Here is a 24236-nt window from a genome sequence, read left to right on the forward strand (position 1 = left end):
GGGGAGCTCACAGCAGCTCTCACATCTTGGTTGGCTGGAACTGTTGCACTTCCCTTACTGCAGGTGACGAAGCCTTGCTGCTGCCGGAGCATGGAGCACCCAGGTCCAGCTGCCCATGGTGGTATCTGAGTCTCTACAGTGGGGTAAAACACGAGTGGCTGCTGGTTTTCCATTTGTTTGAGGTAGGTTTGTGGTTTTGGCATTCAGGATAAACATGAACCCTTCCCAGCAATGTGAGAAGCGGGGGCTGCTTTTTGTGGCATTAGAAGGAGAAATGAAGGTTTGAAAGTAGTGAAGCTCTGAGGCTGCAATACCAGTTCGTGAGCCAGATATTTTCCTGCTACATGTTATTAGAGGATCAGCACATCAGTTGTGGGCTTCTCAGAGCTGCTGGATGTCTGAAAGAGGATGCGTACAAACAGAAGATTGCCATGCTGTATGAAGCTGAAGGTCTGTTCAGCTCAGTGTCCTGTCTCGAGAGTGGCCTGTAGCTTGTCCTGAGCTGCAGTCAGTGCTTTATTGTTACTAACACTCCTATCCCTTTCTGAACACGCTCTGGTTCTGGCCTCCACAGGGCCCTGTGGAAGTGAATTCCACCACCAAATCTGGCACAGTTTGAGTCACCCTACCTGTATCAGTAGGATCCATTCCTAAGAACTTACGTTTGCTTCACCATCAAAATAAAACCAAGATGAAACCCAACAGGATCATTCCCCCCTCAAGCCCTGTGTGTATGTGAAGCCCTGCTGCTTCACACACAAGGGCTTCTGTGTGAAGTTGATTTAGTGGCTCTGTGTCAGATATTCCTGAGAAAGCCATGAAGAGGAGCTGCTGGGCAGGCATGGCTGAGTACGATCTGGTATAAACTGAGCTGTCAAGGTGAAGGAGCACATTTCCTTTATTGCTTTTGAACATTTGCATGACCACTTGAGTGCTTTCCTGAACTTGTATTATGAGAAGAAATGAGTAATTATCATCTATTCTGCTTAATATTAATAATTTCCTTAATCTCTTGTCACATCAACCCTCTGTTGTATGTTTTAAGGAGAAGAATCTTAACTTCTCTCTCCATCTGAATGGTGACCGCTTTTGTCACCTTTTTCTTACAAAAATATCCTATAATCACGCCTCACAGCTCTCATTATCTCAGTCTGAGAAGGAAGAAGGTGTACATGGACAGTTTAAAACCTCTGAAGCAGCAAGTGTGAGGCCACTGCTCAGGAGCTGCAGTTCTGCTGCAGTGAACCTCCCGTCACTAACAGCAGTACTGTTAGGCCAGCATGGTGCCAGAGCTGAGGTATAAACTCTGCTTTATCAGGGTCCCCAGGACTTTCAGAGCTGCCCCTCAGCTCTGCTTCATTCTGCCTCCAGAATTTAGCACTTTTAGTTTGTTCCTGAGTAAGATTTTCCTCAAAGGACGTGATTTTTTTTATAGTCCTCAAACAGGGCACCCTTCAATGGCAGAACAAAGGAGGGACGGTGTGAGCCCCAGCAGTGTGTGCAGCCCTGTGCAGGGCGCGGGGTAGCGGAGCAGGGACAGCCACTGGAGTTAGCCGAGAGGACAAAGGGTTAATGCTGGCGATTGGGTGACAGCTGCCACATGCTATGCTGATACCCCGGTGACAACTGGGACTGCAATGCTCACCTGTCATCGGGCTGGCATCGGCCTGGGAATTAGCATGGCCTTTGTGCGAGGCACTTGGAGCTTTTATCATCTAGAGCTCTTGAAACTGTTATCTGGAAAAGTCAGGATAACTAGGAGCAGGCTGTTGTTAGGTATAGATGCCTGACACAGGAAGACCTTTGAACAAGTGTGGAATCCTGAATCTCCTTACACAGAATGAGAATGAGACAGTCGAGTCCTGTATCTGTTTGCTGCGATGCATTTTGACACAAACAAGGCTGTCAGTTTGGTTCTGAAAGCCATGAAACAAAGGCACGTGGTGATGGGGGTGGACGAGCACTTTCCTCACACAGCCACGATAAAGTTCAGTGCTGGCAACATCTCTTTCCAAGCTTGTCCAAAGAGGAATAGTTTTAGAAGGGATGGTCTTCCTGTTAAGTTTAAGAGGTGACTCATGAGACAAGAATCGAACTCCTGCTTAGTATATCAAGGCCTAAAAGATAAACAATAACTCATCCATGATCAGAGCAGGCAGGTGGGAATATTGCTGTCAATCACCTCACATGCATTCTAAAAATCTGGTCCCAGGCTTTCTGTGCCTTGGTTCCCATCTCCCCTCCTGGGGCATCAAATGAGACATTTATTACGGGCTGGATGTGATCAGACTGTGTGATAGGGGCTCTGCTGAGGGACTTGAAAAGGCTTTTAAATGGAAAATGTATTTTCTGGCAGTATCTTCAAATGCTCTCCTAAGGCCCCCTTCCCTTCCACACTATGCTGCCCATACTAATCCGGTGCTGAGGGTTGTGTTTCACAACAGAGGCCAAAATGTTGACATTGTGGCATTTGATTATTCCCTGAGTAGCGTCCCTGGGAATGCTGTTGACACAAGATATGCAGCCCACAGGCAACTCTGACTAAGGTAATTGGCATCACTGGCTTGTCGTGCAGCCGCTCCGGGGGGAGCTGGAGGGTGGAATGTTACCCGGGCTCTCGCACCGTTTGGGAACAGCACAGCTGGGCTGCTGCGCCGGAGCGGCGTTGCTGGGTGCCATGCGTTTGGTGCTGTGCTTTGGACACAGGACACAAAACAGCTCAAACAACATTCCACGAAACCTTTGATACTGAATGGTATGAGGTAAAGCTGACGCAATGGAAATGGCCTTCCAGTTGTTGCCCGGACCATGCACATCCTCAGACCAGTTATACCCTGTGCCATGACAGCTCTTCACCGCATCTGGCATTTTGACTGTTTGGCCTCATCAGCTTTTTTTGTTACCAGTGCTGGACTCAGGAGCTGAACGTTTGCCTGTAAAGTTTCTAAGACTAATCCTTTAATGTTGGGTTGAATCATCAGAAACCTTTCCTTCATAAGGCTACGGTTTATGTGCAAAATCACACCAAAGCAAGTGGAATTTGGCCTTTAGCCTCAGCTCCCCTGGGCTGTGAGAACACTTGAGTGGCTTATGGTGAGAGTAGGTGAGTTCTGCTCTGTCGGCCTTTCCCTGGGCATGCCCTTCAGGCGAGTGCTTCTCATGCCACTCAGTCGTGCTCATCCTACAGTTTCAGTTCTCTACAATGGGTGTCATCAGACACTCACACTTTTTCACCACAGCAGGGGAAATCAGCAGGCTGAACTATGCTTTCCTCTTAATGAAACAATTGCCTCGTCCATCCCCTTATAAATACCGTTTCACTTGCTTTTGGTAAAGGTGCAGTGCTAAAGGAATTTGGCTCTCAATTTACACTGGGTTTGGTTCATTCCAGCCCTGGAGGTGGGTGTGCTGGTAACACACCAGGGGAGGGCTCAGCAATCCTTTGCCATGCAAAGGGAGCACGTTCCTCATCCACAGTGTCAGTGAAGGGTGGGAGGAAGCAGCTCAAGACCTTCCTAGTTTTCCTCATAGATTACTGAGTGCATGAATTGAGGTTGGTGTAAATTGAGATTGAGGGATGAACTGAGAGTCATGTAAATCCCCACATTCCTGCCTCTGTGGGATGTGATCCTGGCTGCTTCGTCCCCAGGGATTTCAGGGGAAGACAAGAACGTGTGGCTGTTTCAGAGAAAGAAATGAGCAGCAGCTGAGAAATAAGTCTAAGCAGGGCCCAGACTGCACTAATCTATGGCAGAGATGAGAATGGCTTTATCTGCCCACAGGTGTTAACGAGGACAGCACGTGAGACATGGGCTCACAGAACTGCTGCACCAGGATCTATTTGTACAGTTTCAGTGGCTGCTTTAAAGGCAAAGTCCACTTCATGGAAGTAGCCTGTTGTTTTACACAAATCATATATCCAAGAGTAGAACACCAATGGATATTTAATTCTTTTACTGTACCATGACACATTTAATGCTTTTAGGTTTGCATACCTCTGCGCCTGAATTCAAAGGCATCTTGGACCTGGATCCTTGGTGTTGGTAAAGAGCAAATACAGTTCCTGTCGTGAATTTTGCTAAATTTTCAGTAAACTGGAATTTGAACTTGAATCTTATCTCAGCTTTTAAAGTAGTCCAATTCATAATAAACTTGAAGAGTATGCAAGAAATAAAGGCCTGTTATTTAAGTGCAAAGATACAGTATTGCAGCGTGCCAAGAAGGATTTAAATCAGCAAAGGTACCATCTCCACGACAGAACAAGGGGGACTGTCTGACAGCTCTGGGCCAGTAATACAGCCAAGGTAGGCTGTGTTTATTTACATTGCATGGCTTGCAGGGTAGGCTGCCATTCCATGCAAGCAAAGTAATCTGGAATTTAGTATCATTAAGGTAGCCTAATAAAATTCCATGTTTTCATCCTGATCCCACATTACTTTTAAGTCCAGGTCTTTGAACAGCATAGTGAGAGGAGTGCCGCTGTCCCGGCCTGCGGCAGTGTCTTGGGGCACGCTCAGTTTTGTGCAGCTGAGCTCCTTTATTGCTGTTAACATTTCCATTTCTTGAGTCTCTGGGAACTGCAGTTTATTTGCAGGATGTGAGAATGAACCTGGCAATACCCACCGCTCCGGGGTGTTTTCTTCAAGGAAGCTGTTGCCAGAATTGACTGAGAAAAGGAGAGCTGCTGACAGAGGTGACAACAACTTGTCCTCCGGAGCACAGTCTGTGTCAGCTCTCACTGCAGGCAGGTCTGTCTGTTGTCTGTAGCATCCTCCTTGTTCCAGCAAAGGCAGTGGCAGCCAGGATACAGGCACTTTCCTTCCCATCCCGTCAGTCTGCAGCAGCAGCTGCTGTGTTTGCTCAGGGCTCCCCTCTAAGAGAACTGTCTCCCCTGTGTCACTGCTGTTCCACAGTGCCAGGTTTGGCCCCTGTTCTTTGTAATTCCAATGGTTGTGGCTCTCGCCCAGCACCTGTGTTATGAGCTTCCCACCAGCATAACAGTCTGGAGGGACTTCCTTCAGCATTTGGTCTGGCTGCAAATTCTCCTTGTCCTCATGGTGTGTGCTGTCAACACACACACCATAGGTGAGGGGCAGGACTTTGCTGGATGTGGCAGTGGGAATGCCCTGCAGGACTTTGCTGGATGTGGCAGTGGGAATGCTCTGCAGGACTTTGCTGGATGTGGCAGTGGGAATGCTCTGCAGGACCTTGCTGGATGTGGCAGTGGGAATGCTCTGCTGGTCTCCGGGAGGAGTGTAACCCCTGGGAGCTGCAGTGGCCACGCAGGGCGGCCGTGCGGGCAGCTGGAGTGTCGGCACATCCGACTGCTGCCGATAGGCAGTCTCTGGTGGACGGGAAGACCACGGTGGCTCCGGTGCTGTGTCCAAATATTGGCTGATCTGTGGTAGCTGCCCTTCAGTGATGAGAAGTGAAGGTTTGGATAAATTAATGGGCTTTATAATATGTTCCATTGTCAGTGGAAGAGACTGCAACGGTGAAATCCCTCTGAAGTCCTGTTGAAATAAATAGACAGACATGAGTTATTAACAAGAAGCTGTGACTTTTAGAAGTTTGCTTTAGATTCTTTAAAATTTTCTTTGATGAAATGTCAGTAAAAGCCAGGAACAACCACCAAGGATCTGCTCTGCTGACAGAAGGATTCTGGGGTTTTTTCCTGTGGAATGACCCTTCAGAGGAACACAGACACCTCTCACTATGCATCAAGGCAACTCTGCAATCCTAAAATATGAGGAAGAAAAAATCCTGCTTTAATTTTTGCAAAATTTGGCCTAAGCCCCGAATACATTGCCCTTAAGCTCACTTAGCATGGGGAGCCAACGCTTGCTATGGGGGATGCAGGAGAGGAGAGAAGGCCCAGGGCTTCCAGAGGAGCTGGTGGTGGAGGACACCTCCGGTTCTAGCTGCCTGACCTGATACCGCCTTTAGAGGGGGTAAAACCAAATAAACGTGAGGGAAGTTCTGAGCACACACAGCCTGCAGCGATTGCCAGACAGTGCCCTTGCACTCTCCTCGGGCAGCAGTGCTGTGTGAGTGCCTGCACAACGTCCCCCGTGTTCCAGAGCTTTGCTGCAGTGCTTCGGAGCACTTACCAGAGACCTGGGCTGTGTGCCCTGCTGCTTGACGTACTTGTAGATCCCAAAGCTAACGGCAGCAAACACCAGTCCGGCGCAGAGGGCGAGTGCCACGGAGCAGTACAGGAGCCACGTGTGGTCTGGTTAGTGGGGCAGAGAACAAGTGGGAAAGGTAGCTTCAGAGAGTTGGATTAGAAAACCATGAGACGAGCTAAGTGATGTTCTAGGTCTAGGCTCATAGGACTAGGTTTTAAATTAGAGAAGTGTTGCTTCACTATCTTTAGCAAGGCCATGTTATCTTAAACCAGCTGAAAATCAGTCCCTTTTGTGTATCCAGTATCCCAGCTGGATTTTTAAGTTAGCAGAGTCAACAGCCTCACCTGCTAGTGTTTTAACCCAAAATACTTGAGATTTGCTGCTTCTCTGGAGGAGAGACATATATACTGTTCCGTTATAGTCAGTGTCTGGGTCCAAGTTGGAAACTTCAAATTCTTTGTTGTGCTCATTCTTTGTCCACTATTTAAAATAAAAGCAGATTCTGTATTTTAGGAAGATTAAATACATACATTTTCTTCAACTCAGAATGCAAAATTCAGCATAAAATTTTGTTTACTAATAACATGTTACAGGACTATAATTCTGTATATACAGAATCCTAAATATATAACTTGCTTTCACCTGTTACTGTATTGAATTTTTACATTTGAGTTCCTTAAGAATTGAACTACTTCAGTGGTTCTTTGGTTTAGTCCCAGTAGCCTGGGAATCTCCAGTTTCTTTTCCAGAATTTTAGAGGAATGCTTAAAGTTCCTCTTGTCTACTGTGAGTCAAAGACTCCGACACTTTCCCTCGCACATGCGAAATCCATCCATCCCGTGTAAGCTCTGAGGGTCTTATGCGAAATGTGACTTAGAAAAGTCAGTGGCTCATGGCCAGAGGTTGTGCTTTACCTTTTGGTGTGTCCTTTGGTTGAATATTGTTAAGTGATACTCCACAGCACCAAATTTGCTATAAACATCCTCTATGGTTAGCTGCCGCTCATCCTCGCCTCTCAGTGGAGTGTAGGGGGGCTGGATAAGGAACTTTATGGAGCGTACATAAGGAATGTACTCCACTGTTGGTGCTCCAATAACAGCTAGAAAAGATAGAACAGGCAGTTGAAATTAAAGCTGATACGTTATCAGATCATCCTGCGTACATCTTAGACACCTCCTCAGGCTCACTGCCCATACCAGCCCTGCTCAGGGCTTCCCGCCCTTCCTAGCCAGCGCAGAGTCCTGCAGTGCTGAAGTGAGAGGAGATGCTGTCCTGACCATCAGCGAGGCTCGGAATGAGCCCCTTGCAAGCGGGATGATAGCTTTCGGCAGCGGTACGTACTCTCTTTCCTGGGTTCAAATCTTTCTGAGCGCACCCAGCTGGAGGAGCAGTGGTTCTGGGCAGTGGCCCTCACCCTGGCGTAGTAGTGCTCCGTGAAGTTTTCTGTTTCACGAGTGAGGTTGCAGAAGGGCTGTGTGATGCTCTGGCACTCGGGCTTGTTCAGCCAGGATTTTTCTCCATACCTTAGGACAAAAAAAGCTGTTAGTTTTGTAGAAAAGAAGCAATTCAACCCTCCTCTAGAATGACCCAAACAGGCTGTTTTGCCAACTCTTAGTGATTCTTAAATTCATTATTGCGATCAGCAAGTGGCAGGGGATGGATGGGCAGAGGAACAGAGGAACCCCCCCTGGGCTACAGCCTGTTCTGGTTGGTGGCTCGTATGTGGCGATTGCCTCGAGGAAGTGCAGCTTATTGCAAGGCACGCACAGGAGTGTCCTGCGAGTCAGTGACTCTGGTGCTCTCTGCCCAGCTCTGACACTGGATCATTACGTGTGGGTTTGCTGCAGAGTTTGCAGACTTCCCCAAAGGACAAGCTATTGTGTAGCAATGGTCTGATTTCTCTTAATTTATGGACTGAACCAGAGGAAGACAATTGCTACTGCTGTATTTACAGGAAACTGCAGGAGAGAGAGAAGGAAGTTGCTGAAGGCAAAGAGTAGCTCAGTAATGGAGCAAAGTTGGCAACCCAAGATGTGAAACTATTTGCTTAACTGGACACCATCCACCCAGTTTAAATAACTGTATAAAATAAATAACTATTAAATTATTATAAACATTATATATTTAAATTAATAATTAAATATTATAGTTATAAATATAACTATTATTATAAACAAATAACTATTATAAAATAAATAACCATCTACCAGTTTAAATAACCCTGTCTTGTATTGAGTTCCTGTCTGAGCAGAACCATCTCCATAACAGTAAAACAGGTGGCAGGAGCAGCACAATCTGCTTTTCTTTCTTGGCCCTTCTCTCTCTGAGAACAGTGTCCCCAGGAGCAACAGAACTTCAGAGAGAAGCAAACTTCACATACTGCTTATACTGGACATCAAATGTGGTGCCAGGGGGAATCTCTGCTTCTGTTTCCCATGTCAGAATGTTCTCAAAGTTTGTAGAAGAAAATGCTGCATGTTTCAGACATGATGACCTCTCTGTAGTCACAATGCCTAGGGGAGCAAAGAAACTAGTGTTAAAATGCGTATTGTGGCATCTCAGCCCTAAGCTGAATTTGGGCCTGGTGCTGCTCGGCCTCTTAGCTAACAGGAGTACCAGGCACAGCACCTCCAGTTTGCTAAAGGTGGCTGCAGAGCAGAAGCTTGAACGGGACAGGACTTGAAACCCTGCACACAGCACGATAGGTACCTTGCAGATTGTTGATTCATCACAAGGAAATGTAAGTCAGGAATTGTTACAGAACCTCAAAACCTCAGGAGTCAGAAAGAGAATCCTTGAGTTCCTCATCAGCTTTCTTTTAAAGTGATTAAATAGCTGGAAACCCAAAAACAGTAACCTGTTTTCAGGGCTAGATTCGTGTCTGTGAATGTCTCTGCTTTCTGCCCATACTCAGGGAAGTAGCATGCTGCGATGAGTCTCACATCACTGAAGATGTGACTGCCACTAACCTCCATGCTCGTGTTTGCTTGGATGGAGCCTGCCTGCACAGAGTGACGTGCAAGGACCCAATGCCCGGACTCTGATCTGGGTGTGCCGGCATGAAGGCAAACAACTCCCTCAGCTCCCAGCGTGCAGAGCCCTCTGCCTCTTCCCTACGGAGGATGGGTCCTGGCTCTAGTAAGCAGAGATGTCACTTGCCTCTGACAAACATGTCCCTGGTCTGAGCTGCCTCTGTAGACCAGAATAGCCCACGATCCACCTGCAGCAAACCAGCTCTGAGCAGGCGCCGCGGAAGAGTGTCCTGGAGGCTTATGGCTCTCTCCTGTCAGGAGGATGCACAGTGCAGAAGTTTCTCAAGGCTGATTCTCAAGACCATCTAACTTGCAGAGTAACCTTCAGAAGTTATAAGCTGTTTAAATTCGAATTGCATGCGCATCCTCAAAGGGAAATACTTTGGACATTACTCAGCTCTTGGTTTGCAGCATTGATAAACACCTTGAACATGCCTGGGCTTCAGCCTGCCCTTGCTGAAGATGAACAGTCCCATTGTGGTGCTGGTAAATGGACACTCCAAATCAGTGAGTCCCTCCATGAAAAAGTGGTATGATAAGTAAGTAAAAGTAGCATCATTTTACAGATGGGAGGACTGAGGTCTTGAATGGAGGTGACTTGGACAAGATCACATGGAGCAGTTGTGGTAGAGCAGGGACTAAAGCCCATCAGTTGCTGGATCCTCACTCCATGCTTCCCCTCCAACTGCCTCCCTAAAGGAGGAGAGAATTAGGCTGAACATCATAGACCCCATTCTCAGTCCTGTGTCTGGCATTTGGGCAGGGAAGCAACACTGAAATGGGTTGCTGTCTAGTCTGGCTTTTGTCCTGACCTCATCTGCAGTTCAGCCCTTGCCGCTGCTCATGGAAGGCTCAGCACAGGCTTCCTGGCAAGGCTGAAATGCAGCAGTCAGACCAAAGCGGGTGGGTTTCCCTGTCTGAGCTCCATGAAAACTGAGTCACCAATGCCCTCATTGTCTTCCCACATTTATCCATGCTAAAACACAGTTATGCAAAGCAGCGTAACACAAGCACAGCCAAGTGCAGGCAGGGAAAACCCGGGATATTCCCCAGCATGAAAGTCCCTCTGGCTTAGAAGTTTTGTAAGGTGCCCTCCCTCCAGTACAAGATCACCAACACAAGAGCAGATGAATTATAGGGTTTCTTGCTGTAAAGCTGGCATTTGAAAACATAGCAAGTTTATCCTTGATTCACTCAGTTTGCCACATGTGGAGTAGGATTAAATGGCTTTTAGGGATACATTGTATCTCTTTTAAAATTTGGCCTGTTCTTTTATTCGTTTATGTCTCTGCTTAAGACTCAGGGGGATTGATCCAAAACCCCCAAAGTCAGTGAATACCCTTTACTCCTGCAGGATTTGGGTTGTAACATCAGTGGCAAACACTTTGAAGTTAAGGAATCTTTTCTTCTCCCTATTAATCCTTAGAATATGGAGCACACCAACAGTAATTTGAAGATATTAAAAGGAGAGAGCAAAGCAGAAGAGAGCTTTTGAACGACCTCAGGCAACAGCTTGTTCTTATTTCAGTAAGCACTACTGGGCTACTTCCCATGCTACAGGATCAAACTGAGACAACCATCATCAGTGACAGAAAGAAGTCAGGACTTACCGACCACTGAAAGTGCAGCTAAGATTATCAGGAACTGCTTCATGAATAGCTGTGTGAGCTGGGCTGGGGAGCAGGGAGCTGATCCTGTGTGCAGGTGAATCACCTTTTACAGGAGCTAATCTTGTTTTCTGAGGCTGGGCTGGATTTGTTGCTCAGTAACAGGCTGCAGAGCTGCTGTCCTGCCTCCACGCAGACCTGAGATCAGCAGCTACAGATCTGTGCGCATGTGTGCGAGCGAACTGAGAGTGACAAGAGGAGCACCTCTCCTTCCTGGGCGCGCACACCTCTCTGTATAAAGGTGCACAGGCCAGAGGCTTAGAAAATCCTGAGCTTTTGAAAGAGAGCCAAATGCCATTTTGCTGATAGCGTCCTGCCTGAGCGCCCTCACGGAGGTTTCTCAGGTTTGGGGCTTGCTTTTCTGATCGGGTAACTGCAACTCACTAAACTCCAGAAATTCAGCCTTAGTGCTGGGCTCCTCTTGGTTTTAAACTGCTGGGAGCAAACCCCCTATTTCCTTAAGAAACACCCTCGAATATTTTCTTTAAAGGAAGGTCAGAGGACCACTGGTTTTAAGCTCTCCCACTGTCCTCGTTGCTCTCCTCAAGCCCAGAGGTTCTCTCACTTGGCATGGGAAAATGTCACCTTCCCGCAGGAAGAGCCCGTGCTGTCCATGGCTTTTCTCAGAGGCCACTGTAGACCTACAGTCCATTCTTGTGGCTGCATACAATACAAAGCTCTGCTCTGAGTGTCATAAGTGCCATACGCTAAGAACTGTAGGGTTGTATGAAATCTAAATGAGAGATGCAGTTCCTTTTCCATAGCAGGCTTAGTTTTTCAGGGTGATAAGTTACATTTTCAGGCTTTTCTCAGAAGAGGGAGAGACATTTCCTTCTTTGGTGAGAAGTGAAAGCTAATTGCCTGTCCCCAGATGTGGATCTGGAACCATCAGATGTGTGTAACCTCTGAACAGCAGCTTCTTCTTCCCAGGATGGCTGAGGTGGAGAAAGCCTCACACGTGCAGCCTGCATTTGAGGCTTGGGAAACTCCCATTGCCACTGCTTCTCAATTTTTATGGTATAGCTGTTCTTATGACACAAACTGGGTTACCTCCTCCCTGGCTTACTTCTCTGGTTTACTCTTACCCCATGGTCATAACTGCTCACTAAATGGGGAGGTCCTGTCCTCAGTCCTCTGTTTTGCCTAGGATTAACCAGACCACTGCATAAAGCTGAGGTTCCACCAACACAAATCCAACTGGGCTGTCTTTCTGAGCACTGAGAATGTTCACACTGTGATTGCTTCAGCCCTAGAAAAGCTTTAACAGTAATACCTGCTCTAAACCACAGAGGCCAACTGCGCACTAAACAAATTCTGCTGTCACTGTTCTAGCCTTATGGCCAAATATGATAGAAATTACAGCCCCTTCTGCTTACCTCTTCATCTCATGGATTTTCTGTCCCTGAAGTTCCCTGTCTGCTCCAGGATTAACAGGGCTGCGCTCTTCCAGCCATGCCACTGGTGCATGGCTGTCAGTTTGCCTTTCTCCTCTCACTTGGACAAGTGCAGAAGCTTCACAGGTTTATTAAACAGGACACACCTACCCACCAGCATGGCCAACATCTCCTTAGGTACAATGCTTCATCAGGATGTTCCTGCTTGCTAAAGAAATTCCATTCTTTCCTTCCCTCACGCCACTGCCTCATGTTTCTGCTGTGTGATGACCCAAGAGAGGGCAGAGGTGCAGTGCACCTGAGACTTTAGTTTTAAGACTGTAACTTAAAACCTTATTTCTGCCCTTACTTATCTACATACCTCTGAATCTTTTGGTACCTGAACATCTCCAAAAGATCCCGGTGAAAGAAGGCATGGAGCAGCAGGATGCAGCTCATCTGGCCCCAGCCTTTCCTGCACTTCCATCCTGAGAAAACCTGGACAAGACAAAGAGCTGATCCCAGGCCCTGTTTGCAGAGCTGTGACATGCCAAAATAATTTTGTAGAGGTTACACAACTTCGGAGCTTCCTGTAACTCAAAGCCTGGAGGTTTTTCCTTGATTGCACAAGAAGATGGGTGGTGACTATATTTGGATGATCCGTATCTTTCTAAAGGAGCTGGAGGGATTGCAGTGCAGGATGTACCCAGGACACTTTGTGGAGGACAGATAAGAAAGAAAAGCAAAATTCTAGTTGATGAATCTTTTCTCCCACCTCCCTTTTTTACTTTACCTCAGGACCTTCATTTGTACATCTCCCTTCCCAACCCCTCCTACCATCCCTGCCTCTCTCTAACATTGTTCTCTGGATTCCCTGAGGATGTCAGCTTCCATACCCACCCTCAACACCCTTCCCTCATCCAACTCTGAATACAGAGAATGGCTGTTGTGTGTCTCCTTCTTGCTTTTAACCCTTTGCTTTTCTGTCTGTCCTTTTACTGGAACAAAATGGGAGAGTTTGTTTCTGTGAGATGGGAAATACACTGAAAAGGTTGGTATTGCTCATGCAGGGGAGGCCTTGCCTCCCCTGTGCCTTTTGCTGGGGGACTTCTGATCGGATTCTTTGCTCAGAGAACTGGTCACAGTCCTGGGCTTCCAGTGACCCAGAGTGATCCGGCTGAGAAGTTCCTGGGATTCCACTTCCATTAGAAAGCCCATGATGGGGTCCTGATTTAAAATGAAATGTTTTTCAGGATGAGCTGCCCTCACCCTCTGTAGTTCTGGGAAACAGAAAACCACGCACACATGGAGTTATATATCAAAATATTATTGCCTCTGCATCAAGCAGCTCTCAGGTTCTGCACCACAGGGGAATTCCACCTTCAGAAAGTGTATTTTTAGAACCCCAAAACAAATAAACACACACACATGCTGCACGCTTCTCGCTGTGACTTCACTCTCCTGAAACAGAGAGTACCCTGGGGAGGTGTCACTGCGTGCTCCACTGCTGGTGGGTTCACCAGAGCCATCACACCTTACCACAGCTGGGTGGTACAGAGCGATGGTGAACATCACTTGTTACTTAGCACCAAAAAGAACCCTTTTGTCTCCCTAAAGTCATATGCCTTGATAGGCCAGACATCAGTAGAAACTCTGGGTGAATAAATACAAAAAGCACCTCTGTCTGTCCTTGCTCTGGTTTGGGTATCCGTGCCTGGATACCTGGAGCTCTCCAGCACCTGCCTGCCTCACCGCAGAGCTGCTGGGGCACTCTAGCTCCTTCCCATGTAATGTGCGTGCTCGTAGCCTTTGAATTTAAACTTGTGATCATATTTTTCCTCCATATTTGAAGTTTCAAATGCATCACTGAGCACCGTGGGTGTGGGGGGTGTCCCTTCCAGAAAACACTCGCTATCACAGTCACTTGCAATGCCTTCATCTTCTGCCACCTGTAATGTCTGGAAGGAAATGAGCAGCTCTGTGCTGGGATCCACGCTGAGCCAGGAGATCTCGCCGAGCTGGGCCTGCAGATCAGCTGCTGATTGCTGGTAACACTGGGGGCAATGATAACCCTGCCTGTGCAGGCAGTGCTCACCAGCTGGGAGGCTGAAACAAGTACTCTTCATCAGTGTTTGCAAAGGAGCCATTCCCAGGCATTCATCCCTGGCTGTATCCTGCTGTCCCTCTTCCCTGTTCCCTGGGAATCTCACATCACTGAGCGATATTCTTCCCAAAGAGGAACTGTGAGAAAGGGATGCCGTCTCATTCGCTTGGGATCCTGAGGTGTCCACCTCATTCTTTCTCATTGGAAAGAAAGAGAAACCCAAGGTGCTTAGGTCAAGCAGAGATTCACTCTCCACGGAGAGGCCTCTAGATCCGGAGTCCAAGCTGGATTCCCCCTGAGCTGTTCTGGATGCTTGACAGCTGAGATATCTGTTTGGAAACTGCATTTCAGTGTACGGAGTGAAAGTACTGCTGTCTTCTTCCTCCTCCTCTTTCTCCAGTGATGATGATGATGATGATGATGATGATGATGATGATGATGATGATAGGAAAGAAGCCACCCATGGTAGGTTGTTTCTTGCTAAAGCTTTGTTTGTCTTCCTTTGTGATACTGGCTTCTCAGTGCAGACGAGACAGTCCCTGAAGAACTCCTCTGTACTGAGCTCACAGTGGAAGGCTGCTGCAGCAGCTTTTAACTGGGATAAATCCTACCAGGGAAAAGCAGCAAGACACACATAGTGAGTTAGTGATGCCTTTTAAAGAAAAGTTTGGATAGAGGAAAGCTTACTTACAAAGGGACTAATGAACACAAACTGGGAAGTGCAGAACTCCCAGTTACCCTCTGACAATCAGCAAGACCTGGAGTCAGGAGGGGACCTGGCAGTTGGGCCGTACCAGAGCGTGAGGCATCTTCTTTCCCTTAACGTCTTGTGTCAGCAAGCAGGCGATGAAGGCACTTGTCAGAAAGATGGGGAGGACAAACACGGGGATCGTGGCAGAAAATGGGAACTTCCATTCCACTGCTGAAAAAGACAAAAATAATGTCCTGCTGATGTTACTATTTCATAGTAACAACAGGCTCTATACTCAGCTTTTCTTTCCAAAATCTCAATGATTTTTAGGCTCAAGATCCATGTTCTACAGATGGAGAGAGAGGAAAATAGTTGTCTGAGATCAAATTCTAGTGAGAGGCACAGCCAAAAAGGAATGTTGGTACCACCAGTGCCTTACTTGGAGCAGGTGAAAAACGAGGCTTTATTCGCATATTTTTCAGGATAAGTATTCCTGAAATTTCAGTGTGAGCCTCACTCAAGTACAATATTTCAGGATTATCAGAAGATACTTCAGGGTTTGATTATTTTAATTCAACTGTTTCTACAGAAAGCAGGAACCTTTCAGTAGAAGCTCCGGCCAGTCAATTTCACAGGAAGCCCTTTTTTGTTTTGGCTGAAAGGCTAATTTGGGTGGAAATCTTTGCCTTGCCCTTCAATGTGCCATTTGATGTCTCACCACGTCCTGTCCTCAGCAGGGCCATACCTTTGTGGTTCAGCAGCACACACACTGGTTGGGAGAATTTGCTGTGCTTGAAGTCGATGTTCTGGAAGGAAGATCTGGCACTTAAGCAGTAGTTGCCTCTAAGCGCAGTGGTATCGATGCTCACTATATTCTTCATAAATATGCTTTCGTACCACTTCTGCTCAGAAACACAAAGCACAGAGGGTTGGAAAGATGATTCTTTCATCATTTGGGTGGTGGTTCTCTACCTTTTTAGCCCTCATTGTGTGTGTGGCTCAGTGGTTGCAAAGTGCATGGAGAGGCACTTATGTCTTGATTGCTGTTTGTAGCAAGCATCTCCCTAGGGCATAGGGATTCCAGGGTGGGATTTCCAGCTGGTGTTGGGCTGTTCTGCCTTGGCACGCTGTTAGTGGTACCCAAAGTCAGCTATTGCCCTTTATACTGACTGTAGTGTAGCCTCCCCATCACATCTTCCTGACAAAACCAGGGAACTACCAATAAAATAAGGATGCTCACAAACATCTACTTTTCTTCTCTGGCTTTGGTTTCATGCTGGTTTAGCCATTTCATTTTCCTCAGTCCCTCCCTGCCCAGAAATCTGAAGCGATTTCAGCTCAAGCTGGGCATTATTCCTCTATTTCATCTAAGTGCCACTCTTACTGACCTTGTCATCGGATCCAGCTTCCCAGAGGTTCACGTCATACATCCAATAAAGGCTCTGCACACAGGTGGCCAAAGGGAAGGAGGCATTCACATGGATTTTGTTCTCCTTGACATTCACATGTAGCACTGGGGGAGCCAGTTCCACTGTAATGGTGTGACCAGATGTAAGAAGAGTGTTTGCTTGTGCCCTGCTTCACAGAAGTAACACTTTTCTGTGACCGGTCTGCACTTCTTCCTCCTATCTTGTGATAGCCATGAAGGATGGAGGAAGGAAAGGGAATACCTCTGTTTTATCTAACATACCCCCACTGCTTTGTGAAGAGCTTGAAGCCAGTTTGTGGAGCACTGATGAACCAGTCCTGCCACTTGCTGCAAGACTGATTTTCAAATGATCCTGGCTTGCTGTCTGTGCTCACTCGAATCTCTGTCATTCCTAAGGCAGCTTGGTACTGTTTCCGTGGTGTAGGGTCTCCTCATCTGCTCATGCCAACACTGTTGTTGGGATGTCCCTTCACCCAGGCTGTAGCCTGACAGACACTCACCATCCAAATAGTATTCCTTGAATTGTGATTCTGCCCATGGTGACCGCAATTGTCCAGAAACAGCTTTTACTCGAGCCCGGACTTTCACAAACAAGCTTGGCAGCACACAGGTCAGATTGCAAGAGGTTCTGCGGGTATTTTTGCAATGAGGAACCTTCATCCATTTGCCCATGCGTTCCTGGCTAAAGGAAGAGACAAGCATACCGTAATATTAGACACGTTGTTTTGTTGTAGAGCAAGAGAAGGGAGGGGGTTGGAGGATGGGTGCCAAATCTTGCTCAGAGCTTGAAGCACTTTCCAGAGGGGTAAGGATTGGGTTTGGTGAAGGGATGCAGCCAGGTCACTGACAGGGATAACGACAGGGATTATACACGTGTCAGATGTTGGCTGGTGCTGTGTCTGCACTCGGACAGCCTCAGTAAGCACTTACCTTTCATACTGCACAGTGTATGTAACGTCTGGTGGAGAGCCCTCTCCTGGAGTCCAGGTCAAAATCATGTCAAAATCCTTGGACAGCAGCGTAACATTTTGAGGAGGGGGCAGTTGACCACGACCTGATTGAAAGGGAAAGTTACAGGAAAGATTTAAAATATCTCTCGGGATGGGAAGTATCACCTGGGTTTGACCAAGGTGGCTGCACAGCTTGGGGCACAGCAGCTCAGTTCATTTAAGACTGGAAGTTGTGGAAGCAGGTATGTATGTCATGTGGTCCCGTCTTCCTCATCTCTTCTCAAACACCTTCATCTCAACAGATTTTAGAATTAGCATCCACGTTTGTGTGAACCATCCTGCTCTGTCATTTGAACTGGCTTCCCCCATGGTCTCGCTGGATTTCACTGTGACCCATTTGCAACCCCCAGTCACCAACCTGCCTCCCAGCCCCAGGTGAGGGGGACACAGGGGCTCTGCTCCTTCAATTCGGGTTCTTTGAAGGCAGATCCTACCCTGAACACCTGGGATGCAGCATTGCATGCTTCCCACTTGGGCTTCCCTGGCACCTTTTGTTGCCGACAGATCACAGAATCATAGACTGGTTTGGGTTGCAAAGGACGTTAACATCATCCAGTTCCAACCCCCTGCCATGGGCAGGGACACCTCACACTAGACCATGTCGCCCAAGGCTCTGTCCAACCTGGCCTTGAATGCTACCAGGAACGGAGCATTTACCACTTCTTTGGGCAGCCTGTGCCAGGGCCTCAGCACCCTCACGGTAAAGATCAGTACATACATCGCTCATCTTCAAAAGACACGTTCCATAGACAGATTTGAAATTGCTGTTTCTTTACAGTGGAATATTTCACTTTATGTGAATCATTCCCATTTAAACTGCTTAAAGTTTACCTGTAAGTGTCTTCCCTCCCACGAGCAGAGCCCCAGAGCACACTGCAGAGGCCGTAACAGTGACGGCTGTACTGTACCTCTCGCCTGGCGCAGGAGGCACAGTGCCAGCAGCATTCCGACTCTCCAGGGGGACATGCCGAAACAGAACTTTCCCACTTGTAATAGATCTCCTTTCTCGCTACGTTTTCATCATGTTGTTTTCTGGTATCCAGCTGTATGGATGACGGAGAAGCAGCGATGAATGCAGTGCACAGGCGTGCGCAGCCTCACTTCCTGGTCCGGCCCAGAGGCAGCACCTCACCGGAACCGGGAGAGGAGCTGATGTGAGGTGTGAGAGTGATGTTGGTGAGAGGGAAACGTAAAGACTGCGGCACTACGCCCTCCTGTGTAACCGAACCACCGCGGTCACAGCCTACGTGTAGAAGGAACACAGTGAAACAGCACGAGCCTTATCTGCTGAGGCACCTCATTAGAAAATGAACCTTTGGAATGCAGCTGTGTGGCTGTGAAATATTAATAGAAATCAAATAAGGTTTTACTGCATGAGGTATCTAATAATAGCCTAGCAGTAATAATCATCCATCAGTAGTGTGTGAGATCACATTACTTGTGTGTTTACAAGAGATCAAGGATTTTCTCTTCATTTATGTTGCCAGGTTAAGAATGTTTCTCAGGAGTTAGGGAATTACTTTACTTTACAGATAGGGAAGTGAAGTGCAGGAATGGGACAGAGATCTGCCCCTACAGTGGGGGCAAAAGAAAGGAGTTGGGTCCTTCTGATAAACCCTGGGGCTCTGTGAGTGCTGATGCTGGTGCAATTCCTTTATCTCTTAGTTGCTACTTGTCAGTTATTAGTCATGAACCCCAAAACCCCAGTCAAAAGCAGGACCGGTTACCAGGACTGTACCAACACATGGATTGTTCTTGGTCCCTGTGTGGCCTCATCGGTGAGCACGTTGGCTGCTGGCCTTGGCATTGGCAGCTGTGAAACCTGGAGGTGGTTTCACCTGCGTTTGCAGAACATGGTACTTTCAGCTCCGGAGCTCTCCTGGGGCAAAGCTCAGTTTCGAAGTCGCCACTGTGTGTTATAGCCTGGCTGACACATCTTACTGCAGTCATGGGGATGTGGTTCTGCTCTGCGTGTGTCACAGGCACAGCAGGAACACCCTGGTCCAGAGGCGTGCCTGGGGTACCTGTTGTGCCTCTGCCCTGAGCACAGGGAGAGGAGGACAAACAGCCCATCCATCGTGCTCTTTGGCTGGCACATCAGCTCCTGCTCTGCCCCTCACAGTCACCTCCAGGCTTGTGCCATGAGGAAAGGGAATGGGTCAGTGACATGACCACACAGAAGGTCACACCGGCACAGGGAAAAGGGGTTCTCTGGGTTTTCCCAAGATAGAACACACACACACCCCCCTCCCCTGGCAGACGGTCCTTTGCTGCACCAGTGAATGTCGGGTTCTGGGTACTGAGTGGCAGAAGAGCTGATGGAGCTGGGTTGTGTTGGCAAAAGCCGGTATCTTTATAACAGTGGTACCAAACAAACATGATGTGACTCAAGCAGTAGGAGGAGACGAGGTGACAAGTTTCTTCAGTCACAGCTTTCTCCAAAAATCTCCATTTCTTCTTACCATGGGCTTCCGTGCCCAGCACATTTCTTGCTCCTTGGCTGGTTTGCTGCCTCTGTTTCATTTCTGTCAAGTTTCTCTTTCTCATGCAAATAGAACTATAATTCTTTATAAAGAAAAACCAGTGCTAAGGGTCTTGGAGGGCTGAAGGTCTGTTCCCTTTAGCATCCAAACTGCAAAGCTGGTGCCAGCACAGGGCTCTTCCACTTCCTGAACCAATTAGGAAGTGAGCCGAGGGCAGACCTCACGGAGATCTTGGTGAAGCCCTCGGGCAGCTTCTCTTGAAGGTGCTGCGTGATGTTTAGTAAGCGTTTGCGAGGGGTCAATCTTATCATCATCGTTGTTTCCTGTGGAACATCTGCCCTGAAATCTGGTCTCCACCGGCCTCTGTGCCAAAACTCCCTGTGCCTTGAGCATGACCAAGGACCTGCCCCAGGACACACGAGTGTCGCGGGGGGCAGGGAGGCCACGAGGTGTCGCTGCCTGTCAGACAAAACACAGGTTCCTCCAGCGATGGGCTCCTGGCGAGACCTGCTTAAACCTTGGCAAGCTCCACCACAGCTCCTGCGCCCTCTGCAGCGCCTGCCGCCCTCCGCGGGCAGTGTTTCTGCCCCCAGGAGCGCTTCCAACAGCATCCTCCCATGGCAGGCGCAGCGCTCGTGCTGTACGCACCGGTTTGCTCTCCTGCCCGACCAGCCCGTGCCTGGCCGCGGGTGCGCAGCGGGGCTGGGAGCAGGGCTGCCCCTGGGCGTGCTGCGGCGACCGGAGACTTGCAGCAGGAGGCCTGGTGCTGCAGAGGGCAGGGCTCAGCGTCACTGCCCATCGCTGCCACTGTGCCTGTGTGCTCCCCCTCCTTTACTCATATGCAGCATAAATGCTTTGGGATGGGTTTGTCACTCCTTAGTGCAGTGCCTCACCTCTGGGTCCATCTGCCACAATAGCGAGGTACCTGGGGAACTCTCGACTTCCCACCTCTCCACACGCAAGGGGTGATTCAACCCATTCTGAGGCAGACTGACTGACACCTTCCTTTCTCGAGGAGGGGCACTGCAGGAAATGCAGTCTTCCTCTTGGGAGGAAGGCACCGTTTGGGCTGGGGTGTGATTTTATGAAACCTTTGGAGGCAATAGGCAGCACCAAGTATTGTCATCCCAGCTCCTTCCTTCTGCTCTCACCCACCCAGGCAGTTGTTGTGCAGATCTGTGTGTGACACATCTGGTGAGCTTTGGAGAGTGACTGATCCCACTGAGAACAAACCCGCACATAAAACAACTGAACAGGGCATCTCTGGTATGAATGGCACATTCCCCATGTGCTCTTACACTAATGTCAGCACCAGGTTGTGTGAGGGGCTGGCTGAGTGTTTCCAGCTTCTTAAAACATGAAGCAGCTGATTTTTGTTTCTTTCTGAAATGTTGAGAGCTCTTTTATTCCTGAGTTAAATAAGATGATGCAGTTGGACAAGGTTTCTATTGAGACATGGGAAAGTTTCAGCTCAGCATTTTTTGGGAAGAACATTTTCAGTTCCTGTAGGCCAAAGCTCATTCTCCTCCAGCAGCTCTCACAGCCCTGTGCTGGTGGGATTGCTCAGCCTAAGAGAACGCTGCAGGTGGGCACAGGAGGTGGCACTTGTCACAGACATTCTGGACACTGAAAGTACTGGGGAATGAGAGTGACATCTTCCAGTATTCTCGCTGGATGATGTGGGAAACATCTTAGAGGAACGTGATCCGGATTGATAGTGCTCAGAAAGCAGCCTGGCATCCAGGCCGCTGAGTGTTTGGGCTTGGGGGAAATTACTTTGCAAAGTTTAGGAAAGCAAGTACAGGGAAATGATGGGATGAGCCAAGAACAAAATGCTATTGGGAATTAAGAGGTTAAAAGATCTGCAGAGCTAGGTGATGCCAGATGGTAAAATAAAATGCAGCAGTGTCCCCTTGACCCAGACAGGCATCTGGGGAGCCTGTCACCGGCAGGAGGAGAAGAGAATGGGCTTGATTTGTTTTTAAAACAGTATGAAAAGACTCAAAATGAAAAGCAAAAACAAAACCATAAAATGTTCCCCATACAAGTACTGTGAATCATTTCATACCCTTTATTTTCTCCTCTGGGGCAGGGTTTTTAAAGGAACTCAGGCTTTGCCTGTACACGGCCACTGTAGCTGACACACTTCTGATACGAGGGTCATGATTTGGAGGTGATAACGCACAGGCTGCTCCCTCATGGTAAGGAGGTCACAGCAACCCTGCGCAGACCCTGCACCCCGCAGGTCAGCCTTCGTGTCAGGGATTGTACCTGTGTCATGGTTTCATTAACCATCGTGTTCTAGCAGGTCATAGAGGTGGTCAGACAAGGCCTGAGGAGCTGCCCAAGGAGAGCACAGCGCTTCCCAGCCCTTTCAGACCTGCACAAACAGCATGCAGTGCCAGCGCAAAGGACTCTCCTCCTCTGTGAGCCTCGTTACCATTAATGCTGTGTGCTGGTACCCAGAGACACATAGCTCCCCTCATCTCCTCCCCTCATCTCCTCCCCTGCAGCAGTGATTCAGCCCATCCTGCACCATCCCTCACTGCTTTAGTGCTCAGCAAGAGCAAATCTGCAGAGATTTGGGGTTTTTCTCAGCAAGAGAAGCCCCTGCTGAGCGGAACACAAACCCAGCACTCGGAATGAAATCCCTCCCGCCAACAGGTTTCACTTCCCTCACAGCAAGTGCATGAGGAGAAGAATCTTTTATGGGATGTTTACGGGATGCTGGGAGGGCCTTGCCCCTTCTGTGGGTCACTCCGGCTGCAGCGGGGAGCTGATGGCATTTTTACCTTCCCTGTGACCTGCTGTTTGGGTGCAGCCCTGCGTTGTACAGCACGCACACAGACCTCAGCTAAAGTCCAAACTACAACCAAGTGGACATGGCTGGGACCCCCCTCCCTCAAGCTGCCCTGAGCCATGGGGCAGACACGTGGGGTGGTTCTGATCAGCTGGTGGGCTCGAGCCCATTGCACGCTGCTTCTCTTGCTTTTCCTGACGCCTGTCCCTTCCCCTCCACGGTGCCTTTTATTCATGCTGAAAGCAGTTAGGGAGCTTGCCTGGACATGCAGTAACGGCGAAACTCCGGAGCACACAGAGTAAAACATGTGCTAGCCCACAAGGTGCAGATACAACAACACAGGAATGTCCTGGGGGCACCGTGCCTCCTGAAACCCCCAGCTCTCACCGATCAGCGTGGGAAAAGCGGTGGGGACCCTGCATGTTCCAACAGAGAGAGACACTTGATTCTAGCAACCTGCCTGTTGGACTCCCTGAGCCAAACTGGGCTCTCGGGGGTCATCCTGCAGGCTTCAGAGTGTACCCCTCTTCGAGAGGATTTCCTTACTATGGGCCATGGTGTCACCCTGCCGTGGCTCAGGACCGTGGGATGCCAGAACACTGGCCCTGGCTGTGAAACTCTGCTGCATGGCAGGAGGATGCAGGGATTTCTACACACCGCTTACAAGCAGGGAATACATTCTGTCTTGTGTGGATTTCACCCAATGGTATTGAGTGCACATGCTGGGGAGGAGGAGAACACCACAGGGAAGCCGTGTATGTTCTGTGTCTGTGATTTGAACAGCGTCAGGAGAAGGTGGGGTGTCTGCAGCAGTGGGTGTGCAGGCACAGCCAGAGGTGGATTTCCTTGGCCAGGCTGCACGATGCGATTCCCCCACAACCACCCGTGGCAGCAGGTTCCTGGTGGGGTGGGTCGTCGCTCTTTGAATGTTTGTGATGTTTTGCATCGCAGCATTTGGATGCCAAAGCTCTACAGTGCTGTAAAAGTTAATTAGCCAGATAACTAATTAAAGACTTCTCCCTTTTATTGTTGCCAACTTGCAATTCAGAAAGGGGCTTGTGTCAAAGTAAATCCAGCAACACACCCCAGTGAAAGAAGTGATAAACCATTCAGGATCCAGTTAACCATTCCAGGGACTGGTGTGGGAAAATCCCATCCCTGTCTGGGGGGAAGGAAGGTCCCAGTGACACCAACAGCACCAGCACAGCTCACCTGGCTTTGGCTGCTTCTCCAGAGGGGCTCCTGCTGTGGAGAGGAGGGTCACAGGCTGGCACTGTGAGCGTGGGGGGCACGGTTTGTAGGTGCCAACGAGAACCTGGTGTTTGTTACGGTGTTGGAAGAGTCCCCATGAGGGTCACATGGACTTGAGGACCTGGTTTGATCTCCCTGGAAAAGGGATTTACGAGGGTTTATGGGGCTTTGAGCTATGAGGGGATGCACAGGAGGCTGGAACGCAACCCTGTGAAACCAGCTCTCCTGCGCTCAGGGTCTCACTGGAAGGGAGGAAGATCTCACTGGA

The 24236-nt window shown here is 48.7% G+C and overlaps 2 protein-coding genes across 2 annotated transcripts in view; one reads left to right on the forward strand and one right to left on the reverse strand.

Moving 5' to 3' along the window:
- GRHL3 (grainyhead like transcription factor 3) overlaps window positions 1–24236 on the forward strand; it is an 89277-nt gene that overhangs the window by 14752 nt on the left and 50289 nt on the right. The window lies entirely within an intron of this gene.
- Window positions 13526–18532, reverse strand: IFNLR1 (interferon lambda receptor 1). Its single transcript, XM_030504688.1, has 7 exons — window positions 18343–18532; window positions 17355–17478; window positions 16925–17106; window positions 16384–16526; window positions 15741–15897; window positions 15099–15226; window positions 13526–14911 (listed from the first exon to the last, which is right to left on the reverse strand). The coding sequence occupies exons 1-7, from the start codon at window positions 18398–18400 to the stop codon at window positions 13973–13975; spliced, it is 1731 nt and encodes a 576-aa protein (XP_030360548.1). The 5' UTR covers window positions 18401–18532; the 3' UTR covers window positions 13526–13972.

Source organism: Strigops habroptila, chromosome 12 (genome assembly GCF_004027225.2).
Source record: "Strigops habroptila isolate Jane chromosome 12, bStrHab1.2.pri, whole genome shotgun sequence".
NCBI lineage: Eukaryota > Metazoa > Chordata > Aves > Psittaciformes > Psittacidae > Strigops > Strigops habroptila.

Coding starts and splice junctions, on each gene's coding strand:
- IFNLR1 (XM_030504688.1), bottom strand. CDS start 18,400: ATGTCCCCCTGGAGAGTCGGAATGCTGCTGGCACTGTGCCTCCTGCGC. Junction 16,527..16,924: donor CAAGGAATACTATTTGGATG/GTGAGTGTCTGT, acceptor ACACCATTACAG/TGGAACTGGCTCCCCCAGTG. Junction 14,912..15,098: donor AGAAGATGCCTCACGCTCTG/GTACGGCCCAAC, acceptor TTTCCCTGGTAG/GATTTATCCCAGTTAAAAGC.